Below are 16,950 nucleotides of genomic sequence, written 5' to 3'. Positions count from 1 at the left end.
AAACCTTCTGACTCGATGTCAAGGACACTTGTGGTTAACTCCAGTGGTGCTGAGCATGCCACGCCATGTGTCTTCCATCTCCTTGCACTACTGCAGCACTGCAAAAGTCTGAGCTGGTTATGTTTCTTATTTTAAATTTAAGGATTAATGTATTGAATAAACTCTGAGGTTGATCTGCAGAGCTTAACTTCAGCAAAACATGCAGAGTTGAAGGTTAAAAACGAAGAAATCTTTATGGATTGACCAGGTTTGATGAGACTCTCTTTATATTAACTTCACTTCAGCAGTCTTGGTGAACTCTAAACATTTGTCTGTTAGACTAAACATAGGTTAAGCCAGGCTGTGAAATAGCTCGTTCATGGAACTGGCATCTAATCAGTTTTATCAACTAATCCTCTGCCTAGTGATATTACCACCTGAGCTGAAATCCTTACAAGAGTTGCAAACTGTCCTACAAAACCCACTACAAACAGTGAAAATAAAATAAGCCCAGAAAATAGGGGTTGTGAGTACTCTTCCCCCCCCACCTTGCCCCATATAGTTCAATTCCTCTTGCCCAGTTAGTTTGTTTGTTTCAAGGGCCTTGTCTTTAGTTGTTACTCTACCTGCTATTCCAGTACTCAGGGGAAACTATGGAAGGTGGAAAAAGTAATGAAAGGAATATAAACATGCTTGATTTCTTTTTTTTCCCCTCACTTAAATTAATTCTATACAGATATTATTCCACCTACTTCAGCAAATTATTTCCTTGAATTTCATTGGAATGAATTAGGAAGAAAATGAGGTTTTGCATACATTGGGCACTTTTTTACACCTATATAGCAGAGAGATCAAATAGTAGAGATCCAAAAAAAATATTTTTGAGGAAAGGAGCATCCAACCACACTGATTCACACCATGCGTTTTTTAGGAGAAACAGCAATTTTAAATAATAGAACATCCCTTGAGGCTGTGTGGGTGAATGACTTGAAACAATACAAATAAAATGTCATGGACTCCAGCTTCTGCAATCTCTGTGAAAACCTCCCCCTCCCTCTGAAAAAAACACTCCCCTTTACAAAATGTGGGAGCTTCGTAAAACCTCCGACTCCACTTTTCCTGTCCCTGGTGACAATGGTAGCTGCATGACAACAGATCTTACAAAACTGTGACTTTTTTCCCGGCTGGGGTTTTTTTTTTGGTTGAAATTTTTCTCCCTCCATTGGCAGCCACAGACTCCATGACTTCAACACTGACCAGAAAGTCCCTTTGAGGCAGGATGTTTTCAGGAGAGTCTCAGGACTGGTGATAACACACCAACCCATTGCTGGATGGTCAGATCCGCAGCTAAAGGACAAAGGTGCTGAGAGGTCCCTCTCTCCAGCACTGAAGCTAGTCCTTGTAAGGGTCACCCACAGAAGGCTTCAAGGGGTTTAGGGGAGAACAGATTTGCTGCCTGTCTCACAAGCTACCAAAGATGATGAATAGTGTAGCTATAGGCTAGCGACAAATCCTGGTCCCCTCCTCTCACCACACGTCTGGTTGACCACAGTGATGGGGATGAAGTAGGAATCATTTTGATATCTCCAAGGGCTTACAGTTTGGGTCTCCTTCATTCAAAAAGCTTCTGTATGAATATTCTTTCCTCATCTCCTGGCAGCACTTGAGAGTGGGATAGGTCTGGCACTGTATGGGACTCCTCTCTCCTTCTGTCCCCATCTTCCTGCCTAGAGAAGCTCTGGGCACCAAGGAGGACAGGAGACAGCCCATGTCCCCCTGAGAACTGCTGTGGCTCGCTGCATGGATATACCTCAGCAGGATTTCAAAATTACCTTGACGTGTTTTGCCTCTGAAGGTGCGTGATTTCCTGCAGTGCCCAGGGACAGCCTTTCCCTAGGTTCTCTAGGCACTGATGGGACGACTGGCTCTTCAGGAACCTTTGCTGCAGCGGGTGGCTCGCAAAGGGGGCAGGCGAAGGGAGAGATGTGGAGCCATGGGTATGGCCTGGAATCCTCCTGCTGACATTCCCTGGCTGTGTCTGTGACCAGGCAGGAGAGGGCTGATACAGCATCTGCACTGAGGCACTCCTGTGCTCTCTTTTGTCAAGAGAGAAGCAGGGAAACTGGATCCTAAGTGTTTTTATAATTTACATGTCTGTTTTTCAAGAGGTGTTTGCTATTTGTAAAGTTATTCAGACCTCAGCTTCCTAAGCCATATTTTCAAGAAAAGATTATGGCTGTGTGAAACATTATTCTGGAATCACCTATTGTGCTGACTGCCAATGACAACTCCCTTGGCACTTTTTTTTTTCTTCCTCCTCTCTGACATTTCCAAAAAGAACAGCTGTGCTGCCTACAGTCCCCTGTGCCAGGGAGCAGTTGCTGATGTTATCTTCCCCTCCCTTCTGACTGATTTGCAGAGTCCTTCTCCCAGGTCTTCTGGAATTGTCAATGTTGAAGAGAAATGGTCCTCACCCTTGCAAGGCAGCGGTGAGCTGTCAGTTCCAGGGCTGAGCACAGAAATTAGGGTGACCCATGATTTTGCATCTTTAGCAACACTGGGACTCAGTGCCAGAGCTCTGTTTCAAGTCCCAACCTCTTTTGTGCTTTTAGAAGGTAGATGGTTGTCTGTTATTTTCATTCCCTTCTCTCATTTTTGCTAGAGATGTTGAGGGATCTGACAAGGAATAAAAGTGCCATTCCTACAGTTAGAGAACTCTGGGATTTTATTCTTACTGCCTTTTTTCTTTTTTTTTTTTTTTTGGTGCATGTGTGCTGTGGAAGTTTAAAGAACCCACAAATGAGCCAAATCTGTGTTGTGGGAGATATTGAACAAAAGCACAGTAAGCCCTAAGGGCTTTTTATTACCCATGAAGTAAAGCAAACCTGTGACTTGTTTTCAAGCTGTGGCATGTTGAAGGGCAGATCCTGGCTCTCTCAGAGCTCCAGAGAGTGAACTAGGGGACAGTATCACCTCTTAACTGATCCTGAACCACCGCTAGACACAGCTTATCAAATGAATCACCTTTTATGGGGTTAGATTCTCTTATAAAAGATGCTGCCAGAAAACGCTGCCTGCTGAATTGGGAGAGTTTTTTATTAAGTTTTATTAAGGCAACTGTTAAAATGGTACGAACAAGGGAACAGTATCCCCTCTTAACTGATCCTGAACCACCGCTAGACACAGCTTATCAAATGAATCACCTTTTATGGGGTTAGATTCTCTTATAAAAGATGCTGCCAGAAAACGCCTGCTGAATTGGGAGAGCTTTTTATTAAGTTTTATTAAGGCAACTGTTAAAATGGTACTTTTAACATGTTAATTAACAGAAAACAAGTTATCAAAGGGAAGAAAAAAATTACCTATTTTTCCTCCAGTAGCAGAAGGATCTCTTGATTCATTTTCCTGTCTTTCTTATGTCTGTTGGCATGAGTGCCTGTGCTTCATTACGCCTGCCTCTTCGTGGGCTAAAGGAACGGGCAGGTACCATTGTAGACTTAAAAATAAGCCGTAATTTTACTGATACTACTTCACATTGCTTAGTGTGAAGAAAGGATCTTGGGAGGCAGAGCCTGGAGTTATGGCGGAGTGCAACAGCATTGGGAAATGAGCCTCTAAATTGGCACTGGGAGCTCCTGCAGATTCCACTTGATGCCTAGAAGAAAGGGCAGAAATTATCCCAAAAATATGGCTTGAGCACATGGAGAAGTTAATCCATCATGTAATGGGGTATGAAGTGACAACACAGTTCTTACTCTAGGGTAGCTTCTCTGGTAAATGCTCCTACTCTGGATCAGGGATGTCTCCGGGGAAGCTATTCTCGGATGTGTGTTTCTGCACATATAACATACATAATGTGGCTAAGGTATCATTCAACAACCATTTACAATAATCATGTACTTCCCCGTTGAGGACAATTCCTTAGGAAGCAGCACCATCTCTGGAGGCTGATGTGGTCAAACTTTGCCGGACAGTTTGTGCTCAATTTTGGAAGGTCTCCTTAATGGCAGTATCCAAGTGCTTGGCAAACCCTCCTAGGTGATGCTGCGGCATCTTCAATTAGCTTTTAAAGAAATAAGGAAATAATTTGCCATGAGGCTGTTCTGTTTACAGTCACAAAATTGTTAGGTATTTCTTTCCCTTTCTTCCTCCTCTTCCTTTTCCCTCTGTATTGCAACCTTATAAACACACAGTGCTGAGTGTCTGGCTTTGGCCTTCAGAAACCAACTTGTTTCAGGGGCAGTTACGGGACTTCCTCAGAACATAGGTAAACCGCAAACCTCTGGCCCAAGACATTGCAAAAAGTATTAAACAGAGAGCCATGTCTCTACTGCTAATATAAATATTTAAATGTACTACCAATTTTGTTTAGTCTGTCTACTCAATTTTTCTCTATCCTCGATGTCCAGGTCAGGCTGGGGTGGATATTTTGGAACCAGAAAAAAAAAAAAAAAACCTCTCATTGTAGCTGTAAGATTATTCTGTGTTATAAAGCTGGTCAGTTTGGATCCGCGAGCCTTCTGCATTGACAGGCTGTTGCAGTAATATTTACATGAAGTAAGTAGGATGTGGTTTATGTACGTCTGAATCTGGGCTGCCAACACGTCCAGTTGCCCCAGCACACTGCTGTCCACTGAGCAGTAGCGTAGATGACCAGCTGTAGATCCTGTCTGTTCGTGATGGTTCAGGTCACCTCGAGTCATGATGTGGGTAGTGTCTTTGCTGTGAAAATTAGCAGGTGAGGAGGCATGGCATGAGCATGCTGCTGGGGGTTAGATTGCCAGCTCCTGTCTGAAGGACCAGGGTCATCCGGGTTTGAAGAAGACAGATGCAATTATTCCTCTTCCAGAGCCGATAAGGAACTGACATCATTTCCTATGCCACCTTGGTTTTCCTTCAGGGGGTCTTATCATGACTGCTAACGAGACCGAAGCCTACTTCAACTGTGACGTTAACAAAATCACAGCCTAGGCTGGAACAGCCTCAGGCGCAGAGCCTGGCTGAGTCACCCAGATGCCACAACTTGTCACAGAGAATTCGCAGTTTGGATTCGTTTCAAGGCAGCCTCTCGCACAGCAGCCCTGACCCATTCTGTGGGAGCAGCAAGGTCAAGCAGGATGTGCCCTCTCCTAGGACAGCAGGGGCAAGGCCACCACCTTGGATTACCCAGGGGAATATGGTTATATCTCGTGCTACAAGGTTCAGTTCCCCAAACCTGCTGCCTAGGTCTACCCACAGTGTTCTAGGTGCCTAGCTGCATGCATGATGCTTATGTTTTAATTTCAAAATTAAAAAACAGTGTGAAAACATTTTTTCTTATTTATACTATGCAAAAATAGCATGAAATCTGAGACAGTAGAAGTGAGTAACAAAGAAACCTATAGCATCTGCAAGCTAAGGATTATGAAGAAGCAGCAGCTTGAGCAACTTGGGCTTAAAGTAAGATATGGTGCAAAAATTGTTCTTTCCTTCTCTTATTTTTTTACAGTGAGAACAATCATTTACTGGAACAACCTCCCCAGAGATGTGGTAGGGTTCGCATCACTTAGGGTTTTCAGGATGTGACTGTAAAGGGTGCAAGGTAAATGATCCTGTGAACGATCGGACCATGTGATAGTTCTGGATCTCTTCCAGCCTAGGCTCTTCTATGATTCTGTGATACTTGCCTTTTTCAGGGAAACCCATTTTGTGTTGCTGGTAATATGGTACCTGCTTCTGAAAGCATCTTTTGTAATTAAGGGGTGTCAGGGTTGAATTCCTGCTTCCACCCTAGTTTGTCTTTTATCTCTTGATTCATCTGTTATATCCTGGTGGTCTAAGAAAACAAGACACAATTTTACAGAGAGGTTCTTACCCTTTGTCTGAAGCCTCTAAGGTCACTTCAGCTTCAGACAGAAGAAGGGCTTGTGTGCCTAGATGTTATTGGCAGTTTTTCCCCAAGATACTGTCTGGAATAACAGATGACAGTGCTGTTTCTTAGGAACCTCTCCCAGCACTGCCTGTAGGTAGCTATGTGGGAAGAAGAGTGAGTGGATTGGGCTTTTTTTCATATTTGGACAAAAGGAATTCAGGTTAAAAATATTTCTGATATTTCTGTTAAAAAATGGTGATCCAAAAAAGTGGGTTTTTTCACAATTTTTACAGCTTAAGTGAGCATTTCCTACCATGTGAGCTTTCAGAAGACTGTAAACAACATTCCAGCTGTACTTGTGCTGTGGCTGGATATGGACTTTCTGGAGCCTTTTAAATGCTTTTACAACATATGTTTATTTTAATGGGACGGTAAAATAACTCACTGAAATACCTCATATTCTACTGGGTGGAACCCATAAAACCACAAGCACTGAAGATTTTTGCATGCCCAATGGGTTCAGGAAGTTTTGTTCTTAAAACTGGCTCGTAACTTCCCTCTGCTGCATCGTCTTCCAGCCACGCATGCAAAGACGACTGTAGAGCAAGGAGGAGTTAAAAGCCAGAATGATGTTTCTCTAGCAAAATGTACGGTTGGCTATATTATCTTCACAAGAAAAATGTGTAATGAGATATTTAGTCAATATTAGCAACTTATGAACTCCTTATGCCAGTGTCAATACTCATTTAGGCTGAAATCCTGGAAATTGAGCTGAGATATACCAAGAAGTATTGTATTCTTCCTTTCCCATCCCTACAAGGAGCCCATGCTGGTTTAGGGTTTTAAGACACAGTGATTCATGAGTCACTTGCAGTTCACTTCTTCTAGGACTGATTCAGGTTCCTCACTGAATATTGGATTTGATAAGATAGGAGAAGGACTTTTTAAAATGAGAAACATGACATCTGAAGATACTACTTAGTCGTGGTGGCGGAGATGTTTGCTCAGCATTCGGGTGGGCTTCTGACAGGGATCTCTGTGGTTTTTCAATTTCTGAGAAGGTATGCTGAGACCCCCTTTTTCTGACCTTCCCCATGAGGAAGCGAGTATGTGTTCAGAGCTTGATGTGTACCAAGATGTGTTAGCAGTGTACTTTAGATTTCCATCCTGACTTAAAAGGGATCTTACGTGACTTTTGGGTCACTGAGATGAAAGGCAAGTGCCACCAGAGCTAGAGCTGTGGGTGACTTTCCATAGCATGTTCTGTCAGTAAGAGGGTATAAGGATGACATTCCTTATTTACTGGCTGGAGGCCTGTTGTTTCCTATAATTTCAAATTATAGGAAATTTCAATTTTAATTTCAAATTCTGGTGGAGAACATGTTAGTAAGCCCAAACCCTGGGTTGAAAACATCTTAAAATTGAACACAGTGTTCTCTTTTTACTATTTTACATCTAGACTTATGTGTGTGTGTGTCGCTGCTTTGTGTCAACAGAAGCCTCAAACCTGCTGTCAGTACCTCTGCCTTGTTGAGTCTGTGACGTAGCAGATATTGTAATTAGTTTTATTTTGAAGATGTGTGTGCTAAGTATCTGTAAATACAAAGTTTCTGTCTGGCAGGCTCTTCTTTCTGTACCTGCAAGAATCGGGTTACGCTGATACTGTCACTCTTGTTAAAAAACCAAGCCCTCTTGTCCCATTGCAAGCGCATTTTGCTCATGGCATCATAAAGTTTTTATAGTATAGGTGGGGATAGTAGGAGGGGAAAACAATGCTGAGATACTAAGTTCCAGGAGACTAGTTATACCTGTTGAATATAATCCAGTGATCAAAACACTGAACAAATAAACGTGAAAAACACATGAATCAACAGATTGAATGCTTATTCTTAACATTAATTATATGCGTAGCCACGTAATTTGAAAAAATGCGGTGTATTGGATTTTGCAGTATTATGAGATATAGCGTCGCATTGCCTTAAGAATTTCTTTGTCTTTGCATTTGTTATTTTTGTCACAGACATCCTGATTTTAGCAGCATGAACATTTTTTGAGCCTTTGTATATATATGCTGTGATTTTTCCTTAGGGTCATTTTTCAGTTAAGGTTCTAAATGAGGAATATATTCAGTGATCCTGCTGCAGTCTCATTACATACGATTGCGATTCCTACTGTGAAAAGGTTATGGTATTAATTAGCATAAGACAAAATCAGTGGTCGAGATTGCCTGCAGAGGGCCAGTGCTGTTCTTTGAGTGGTCTTGGATGGACTTGAAAACCAGATATGAAGCTGAGAGGGGCTGATGGCGGGTCCTGTGTTGCTTTCCAAATACCCAACTGACACACATTGCGTGCCTCCTCACGCATTCCGTCTGTAGATAAAAGAACTGTTGATCAGTACCCAAGTTTTCCAGGAAGAAAACTCTCAGGAGTCTAAGATGTGTTTTCTCACTTTCATCTGAAACAATGCTTGATTTTTTTATTCCTCAAGAGTGAGGAAGGCTGAAGCTTTTAAGTGTGTGGTGTAGAAAATGATGCAATTCTGGAAGGTGATGAAAGCACCTGCTTAAGTTTTCATCAAGCTCCACCTTTGCTGAAGTCAAAAGGAGATTTTAGTACTTCAGGACTTTAATATAGCACTTGAACGAGATTGGTGGGTTTAAATGATGTAGTGTATGTCAAATGTGAAAGCACTAGAAGCCATCAGCAATGTTTACAGGCTCTTACGAGCTCAAAAATGCTCTCATGTGTCCTCTTTTTCCTTTTTATTTTGCTCTGAATCCCCTATCCAGGTATTCATAGGTTCTTTGCTGAGTCGGTACCTGAGCACCTACCAAGAGTCACAGATAGTGTGCTGCTCCTCTGTTGTCCTTGTTTGGGTCAGATGGTGTGAGTAGATTGCGTGAGATATGTAGATTACTCTTGGGGAGCTTCAGTATTTAATTGAGTAAGTTCAGTACAAATAAATACTGCTGTGGTTTTGCATCACGCATCATCACTCTGGTTCTGTACTTCTGTCTAGTAACTTCCCTGTGATGACAAATGTTTGTTTATAGTAATCTAGGGGCAAATAATGATTAATAGGCTGACTGTAGTCTTTCACCCTGGTTAATTCCCCCTTTTTATTGGTTGAGGTCTATTTGTGCTCTGCAAGTATTTCATTTAAAGGCAGCACTGGAAAAGGTAGAAGCTGTAGTGACAACCCTTATGTGAGCACTGGGAACGGGCTGCTGATGCCCTTGTGCTTTCTCAGAGCATCGGTGGCTTGGGCACAGGTGGGGAAGGGGCAACAGAAGGTGAAGCCACAAAGTCAACTGTGAATATTAGCTCATCAAAAGTAATAGTTGTGTTAGGCACAATACAGAAGCTGTACTAATCCACAAAAGAAGCTGTCGTTCCCGGCCGATATGCTGATTTGCCCATCTCAGCTGTCTCTAGCGATTCCCAACTTCTTTCTCCTGTAAAGACAGCTGCAATTTGTTGGGATGGTTTAAGACTAAAACTTGAAACAATGCTTGAAACTTGAAGAGAAATCAGTAGGGTTGTAGTTTCAAAATTGTCAGTGACAGAGTACTGGCCTGGAAGAAGAGTCAGGGGAGGGAAAGAATGTGATCTGGACCAACAATTTGTACACAGTCCCAACAGCAACTGGGATCATTGCACAATAATCCCAGTCGTGATTTTTGCCCACAATTGCAGCCATCTAGTATTGTTTACCCTTTTCTTCCAATTCCCTGTTCCCATGATAGAGGTTAATGGGCCTTGTAAAAGATTTCATAATAGAAGTTGATGATGGCGGTTGAAATACAACTTCTTGCTTCTTAAGGAGGAGGGGAAAAAAAGCTGAAACATGACCGCATGTTACATGATACTTTGGTAACATGTACATGAAGTTTAAACTCCACAATTTATTTTAAAATAAAAATGTGGTCCAAGTTCTTTCAACTCTCCTGAAAACTAGTAGGAAATGTGGAGATTCCTCCCTTCCCTCAGTATGAGCTGTCCAATTTAAAATGGGGATTTGGTTTCCATTGAATGCTTGTTCAATTTATGTCTGGCACCGAATGCCTGTCCTTCGGTACTTCAGGGAACCGTGGGGACTGAACTCTGAGCTGCAATTCCATTCTTTGACGATGCAAAATACTTTCAAGGGCCTGTACCAAAATCTCTAGTCATGCTTGCTCCTCCTTCTCAGCAACCAAATCACAGATATGGGAGTACGCCACTGTGTCTGATGACTAACGTAGTAATTATAAAGAATGCCCAATATATATTTTCCTCATAAGCTTAGAAAACCTCTTTTTTTTTTTTTTTTTAAATTCTGTGGGAACTCTAAGTCCTTTTCTAGTGGTACACCCAAATTTGTACAGAATAGCTGACATGGAAGTATAAGTATACAGATACTCCTGCACACGTTCCTTATCTAATATACAAATATATTTTGTTTGACAGCATCATAGTGCAAAAGCATTGTGAAAATGACAACCCTTCCCTGGGGTTAGACCGTTACAGATAGGACACAGCACAACTTTAGGCTTTGCTAGTAAGGCAGTTCTAGACCTTGTGGCTTTGCTAGTAAGGCAGTTCTAGAGCTTGTTGAATCATAGAATCACAGAATGGTTTGGGTTGGAAGGGACCTTAAAAACCATCCAGTTCCACCCCCCCTGCCATGGGCAGGGACACCTTCCACTAGACCAGGTTGCTCCAAGCCTCATCCAGCCTGGCCTTGAACACTTCCAGGGATGGGCCATCCACAGCTTCTCTGGGCAACCTGTTCCAGTGCATCACCACCCTCTCCGGGAAGAACTTCTTCCTGATATCCAATCTAAACCTCCCCACTTTCAATTTAAACCCATTACCCCTTGTTCTGTCACTACAGGCCCTTGTAAAAAGTCCCCCCCAGCTTCCTTGTAGCCCCTTCAGGCACTGGAAGGTGCAATAAAGTCGCCCCGGAGCCTTCTCTTCTCCAGGCTGCACAAGCCCAACTCTCTCAGCCTGTCCCCAGAGCAGAGGGGCTCCAGCCCTCGGAGCATCTTCGTGGCCTCCTCTGGACTCGCTCCAACCAGTCTATATCCTTCTGATGTTGAGGGCTCCACAGCTGGACGCAGCACTCCAGGTGGGGTCTCACAAGAGCAGAGTAGAGGGGCAGAATCCCCTCCCTCGCCCTGCTGGCCACACTTCTCCTGATACAGCCCAGGATACGGTTGGCTTTCTGAATTACAATGGCTTCATTAAAATACAGAAAAATCCTTAGAAAACCATAACTGGGATATGCAGAAATTAAACTGGAAAAAATAGGTATTTGAGAGGTTTTCCCTATTTTGTGGGAAGTTATTTAAGCTAAGGAACTTTTGCTTAAAGAAATAAACGTTTTGAGGGCCTTTATAAACATTTAGAGAGTAGTAATGCAGAAATATAGAACCAGTAAATCTACTACCTTCAGTTTCAATCTACTACCTTCAGTTTCCCCATCAGCCCACCCACGGGGTCAGTTCAGGGGTACCAGCAGTCGGGACAGTTTGTGTGACGGGGTCGGTGTGTGACACACACCATTGGTCCTTCTGATCCCGGCTTGTGCCAAGCCCAAATCACACAGGGACAAGACCGCTTGCAGTGAGTGCATAGCTGAAACGTACTTGTCTACCCTGATCAGGGTTTAGCTTCGGGTCAGTGATGACAGCCCATTATGCAGTATTTTCTTCCGCTGGGCAATCTTGAGTGCTTTGTATACATTATTCTTAATTGCACTCAGACAATGTGTCCATTGCTGCTGCACTAAAGCAAAACAGCACCAAAACATGGGTGCGCTGGGAGCGAGGTTGGGAAGGCGCTGCTGGAACTGGGCAGGGAGAGCTTCTGCTCTGTTTATTTGTGCCAGACCTGGCTCACAGCACTGTCACTCTCCAGATTCAGTTTTTTGCCCTGTTTCCTGGCCAGGCAGTCATGTGTGAGACAGGGAGAAAAAGGGATAGCCCGTGAAGCGACACAGATAGAAGGCACAGCATTTTTAGATGAGCAAATATGTTATAAATGAATACATATATTTTTTTCCCTGTGATACTGTTTCATTTAGATCACTAGAAGTGAAGTGAAAAAATCCATGCAGTTGTCATTGTTTACATTTTGTATTTATGTTTTGTCCCTGTGTCAGTCAGCCTGGGGAATGGAAATCCTTGAGGACGCCTCACTCTCAGGCCCTCCTTTGCTGTGCGAGTCAGGGATGCTGCAAAGGAAAACATATCTCTTTTCAAACCACCGTTTTCATTTGCATTTGCAAACGACGTGGAGATGTTTCTATTGCCCTTGAGTTTGGCAGAAGCTTGTTTTTACAAATGGTAGGACCAAGTTAGGGCAGCCACAGGGTTTTGGATCTCCTGGCTGTTGGGATGCGCTGCTCCTGAAACCTGGGATGCGGAGCAGGGTGCGGGGTAAGGTTTGCCTTGTGGCTGCTGGTGTGGATACCAGCCAGAATTGCAGCCCTGGGTGAGATTTCAGCAGCCACTGCTGCCCTCTCACTGCCCGGTGGTTAGTGCATGCAGCCAGGATTTAGGACAGCACATTTCTGCTGCTGTGCAAACAGAGGAAACTCCTGCGCACACCTAATGACACTGCTTTAATGGCATGAACTGTACAACACAAGTTATTAATGTCTGTTTATCTCTCTCTCAGTTTTGGCCTTCAAATTGTTTTGGTATCATACAGCCTCACAGATGTGCTCCCTGTTCGGCGTGTCTGAGGAACATAAATCTGTATTATTTCACCTTGGCCACTGAATAGTGTTGGGTTTGCCTTCTGACTGGTCTACATTAATCAGGTATCCCACTCCTCCAGCTGTAAATCAGGCAGCTGATTAATAATCACAATGAGAGAGATAATTAGTACTGGCATGTAGCTGTTTTATGGATCTCTCTTTTCTGGGAGCCAAACCCAACCATATGGAAAAATGTAGCTGAGACGTTATAAATATGATTCCACTTAGCCAGTCGTCTCCTGTTTTCTGTTATCACAGCAGTGTCAGCACAAGGAAAACAATGAAAGTGAAGAGATACTGTTGCAGATTTTATTACAAGTTTGAGGGCGTAGGACTTTATTTTCTTCTTCAAGGACACTGTGTTAATCTGAAGAAAGAGGGCTTGATTTGTGTTCATTTATGCCTGCCACAATTATTTAAGAAATAGCTTCAGTGCTTATACTTGAAGAGCTTTCGTTCTCTTTTAACTATTTCTGGCAGAGTTAGAAAGATACGCCTTGTGCTTTGTATCATGACAACTTGTCTTCTCCAATAAGCCGCATCTTAAATTGTGTCAGCCCTCTCTGCATTCAAAGTAACCGTCTTCTGTTCAGTGCTGTTGGATTGATGCTGTTGACGGGGTGTCTGCGGCGCAGCCAGCAGCAGCGAGTGAGGATTTCCACAGATGGGGAAGGCTTTAGCAGCGAAGTGCAGATGGGCGCCAGGCAACGGTTGAATCCATGTAGCTGGGAAACTTTGGGCAGAGCCACTTCTGATCTTCATGTGGATCTTCATGCAACCCACCAGGAATAAAAAAGATCTGCACTTGAGGACCCGTTCAGAAGGCTGGTGCCCTAATATCAGCTACTGAAACTTTACTGGCATGGCAAAACAGAGGCAAATAGATTAAAACATGGGGTAGAGGTATCTCATCATATTCTGAATCTTTGCAGGATCTCTGTAAGGCAAAGGTGGTCTTAAAATTCACCCCAAACCCATTCCTTTGTGTTCATTTCATTGTGTTGGCTTTTTAGACTGTTTTTAAACCATTTTATTGAGCATTCATAGGTCACATAGTAAACATGACCTTACTGCAAGTGGGAGAGGTCAAGAAAGGGTTCCCAAAATGCTGTGTTGAAGTTTAGGTAGGCCACAGATGGGAAGGCTTTTGTGGTTCTGCTCCCTACGAAACATGAAAGAGAGCATCCTGCCACAGTATGGGATGCTGGGGGAGGGCAGAGTGAAGGTGTCACACCTCTTCTTTTGGGAAGGAATAGGAAAATGCCTGCTGTAGTGCAGGCAGGAGTGCTCTTCCATTCTGTTTTACATTATTATTGTTGCACTCTTGTCTTGCAATAGGTCCTCCAAATATCTTTTCATTGGTCCTTTGGAATAGTTGCCCAATCTTCTCTGCCATAGGAGTATTTTCTTTTAAGATGACTTGGTTTGCTTGTAAAAGATTTTAGAAATAACTTCTGCTGCAGCCACTCGTGTCCAAACCTTAAAGCATATACAAAGCCGTCACGCAGTTGCATCAATATGCTACAGTTTGGATTGGGTTGTTTTTTCCCTCTTTAAGACAAAAGCTGCTGAAAGCAATATGAGGTAAATGATGGTAAATTATAATTTAGTGCTAAAAAGTTTCTAATTCAATTGTCTCTCATAAAAAACCAATACCATGAGAGAAATTAAACCGCTGTTCTGAAGCTGATACAGAGAGCTCTGTGACTTGTCCTCATCTCATCTTTCTGTCCCAGGAACTGCCTCCATAAATCATTTCTCTTCCAACGCCTCTGTTCAGTGTACTACTACTTTTTGTGACACTTAACCCACTAGCACTGTGTACTGTATGTATTATGCATTGCCTTTTGTGCGTGCCATGTATTACGCAGAGCTTTCAATCCCTGAGGGTTTCTGCAGCTATTTCTGTGTGTTCGTCCTACAGGACACTTTTATGAAAGTCATCAGTTAGCCTTTGCTGTGAAAAAAGAGACAATAGTAACTGAAAGCAGGCCAAGCTCATCAGGTTGTGATTAAAAGGTGGATTTCTTTTTTTTTTTAAATGCAGTGAATGAGGTTCTAGAGTGTGGGCACTGGGCAGAAGTGGTGCTGGAAAGCCGCAGGTGCTGCAGCCTTGAGCCACTCTGTCTCTTCAGTTATTTTATAGCTTTAATTAAATACTCATGAAGAGCACAACAACCTTTCATTTCATTCAAGCAACTTTCCTTAACAAGTCTTAAGAAAGAAGTGCCCTGCGTGGTCCTGTCTTTGCCATTTAGGATGAATCTAGAGCAGGTAGTTGAGACCACAAGTAGGTTGTTTCAAAGCAGGCTTGTAACTTGCCTCTTACTATGTTGTATCTTCAGGTCTTCTAGGAACATGCACATCTCCACCAGAAACAGAGGATTCTGTCACTGCCTAGGACAAGTCACAATTTAGGATTTGGATTTTCCCCTGGAATTATTTTTAGAACCAGCCTTGACCTCCCCAGACTGGTGAGGTTGGCCCAAGGATCTTGGTCTGAGGACCGGTGCTCAGTCATTCTGTGGGAACCCTGCCCTCCCTCCTTGGCTTTGGTGGGTCTGTGGGGCCAGTGGGACACTCCCTCCACCTCTTGCACCTCTTCCTATGCCCAGACGATGACCTCTCTAGTTTAGTGTTTCAACTGAGCTGGAATAGCAGAGATGGAAGCTTCATCTCCATGGCTGAATTTGAAAACAATTCATCAGGTGCAGGTCAAGTAGTAAACGGTCTGTACAGGCACCATGTGGGGACATGATTCCCACAGACCCTGGGCATTCCGCTCCCTCCTGCAGCCCTTCCTTCACCGACTGGCCTCCACCTGAAGGGAAGACCCTGCACAAAGGACCACAGTGTGATGTGACCACCTAGGTGACCAGGAAGGTTTTTCAGGGCTCAGGGCTGGGGAAGACACCTCTTACTTCATCAGCAGACCTAGAGAAGCTGTCAGGCCTCACCTTGCTCTTCTTCATTGACCAGAGACAAGGAAGAAATGACAGAGTGTGGCCTCTGGCTTCATCAGCCACTGGCTATTCATGTCCATCTGCAGTAACTGTTTATACACATGAGACTACACGCAAGGCTGTGGCGCTCTGTTTTTTCTTGACCAGCAGTAGTCTTTCCATGTAAGGTGGTAACTCAGCTAATTTGAAGGACAGTCTTCCTTCTTTTCAGTTCTGTGTAACGTGACAGGACTGGCATTTTTCCCTCTTGTTAAGCATCCATATTTCATCAGCCACCATGAACATTACAGTTTGTAATCCAAGTGATTCCTTGGCACTGGATTGTTTTCGTAAGTACACCACTTGTAAATACAACTTATCATATCTCACTTTCCCTCCCTTCTCCTCAGATGTAAAGGAGCATCCCACTATGGCCTTACCAAGGAACGGAAAAGGCGTTCCCAAGACTGCTCTCCAGACCATGGCTCCAGCTTAGCAGTGGCTGCCCTGGGCCCCGAGCTCTCGGCAGCTGCGGCCATCGCCTTAATGACAGATGAGCCAGGGCTGGTGAACCCAGCCTTTAGCCCCACCTCGGAGGACAGCCAGTCAGGCAGCAGCCCTGGAGACCTGCATCGCAGCAACCGAAACAGAAGTAAGAACCAAAAGTGATGGTTTCAGACCCTGGTGGTCTCTCTCAACATTCATTTTCTGTTAAACACATGTGATCATAGAATCACAGAATGGTTTGGGTTGGAAGGGACCTTAAAGATCATCTAGTTCCAACCCCCCTGCCATGGGCAGGGACACCTTCCACTAGACCAGGTTGCTCCAAGCCTCATCCAGCCTGGCCTTGAACACTTCCAGGGATGGGGCATCCACAGCTTCTCTGGGCAACCTGTTCCAGTGCCTCACCACCCTCTCCAGGAAGAACTTCTTCCTGGTATCCAATCTAAACCTCCCCACTTTCAATTTAAACCCATCACCCCTTGTCCTGTCACTACAGGCCCTATGGAGGCTTTAGAAAAAAAAAAAAGGGGGAGAGTGAAAGCTTTAATTTTACGTGGTTTATGAAACTGTGCACTCAGTGACCCAAGAGATTTGAGGTGAAAAACAGATTTGTTTAGCTGGGGGCAGCATCAAGCTGAAGGCAGACTAGCTACACAGATGTAAACTGCAGGTCCTAAGAAAGGTTATCTAGGCAAGTCTGCTTAGTTGGAAGAGCAAATGGCATGTGCAATGTGTTGGGGAGATGGTGTAGCTGTGTAATGGCTTCAGCAAAACATGATGGCCCATGTAACCCCCATAGATCATGCCATGGGCACCTAACCAAATGACTCTTGGTAACTGTGTTTGGCAGTTGTCAAGTATTTGCAGGAAAACAAACCTTAAAAAGGGCCCTGGGAGCTTGGGGGATGTTTGCCAGCCTCC

At 43.8% G+C, this 16,950-nt stretch overlaps 1 protein-coding gene across 2 annotated transcripts in view; it reads left to right on the top strand.

Moving 5' to 3' along the window:
* Positions 1-16,950, top strand: part of LNX1 (ligand of numb-protein X 1, E3 ubiquitin protein ligase) — a 67,673-nt gene that overhangs the window by 15,219 nt on the left and 35,504 nt on the right. For both annotated transcript variants that reach the window (XM_010156745.1, XM_010156746.1), the window contains exon 2: positions 15,933-16,174. In XM_010156745.1, coding sequence (XP_010155047.1) covers positions 15,933-16,174 — 242 coding nt within the window. The remainder of the gene's footprint in view (positions 1-15,932; positions 16,175-16,950) is intronic.

The sequence above is a fragment of the Eurypyga helias genome, unplaced genomic scaffold, assembly GCF_000690775.1.
Source record: "Eurypyga helias isolate BGI_N326 unplaced genomic scaffold, ASM69077v1 scaffold10628, whole genome shotgun sequence".
Lineage (NCBI taxonomy): Eukaryota > Metazoa > Chordata > Aves > Eurypygiformes > Eurypygidae > Eurypyga > Eurypyga helias.
This window is presented reverse-complemented; position numbering and strand designations above follow the sequence as displayed.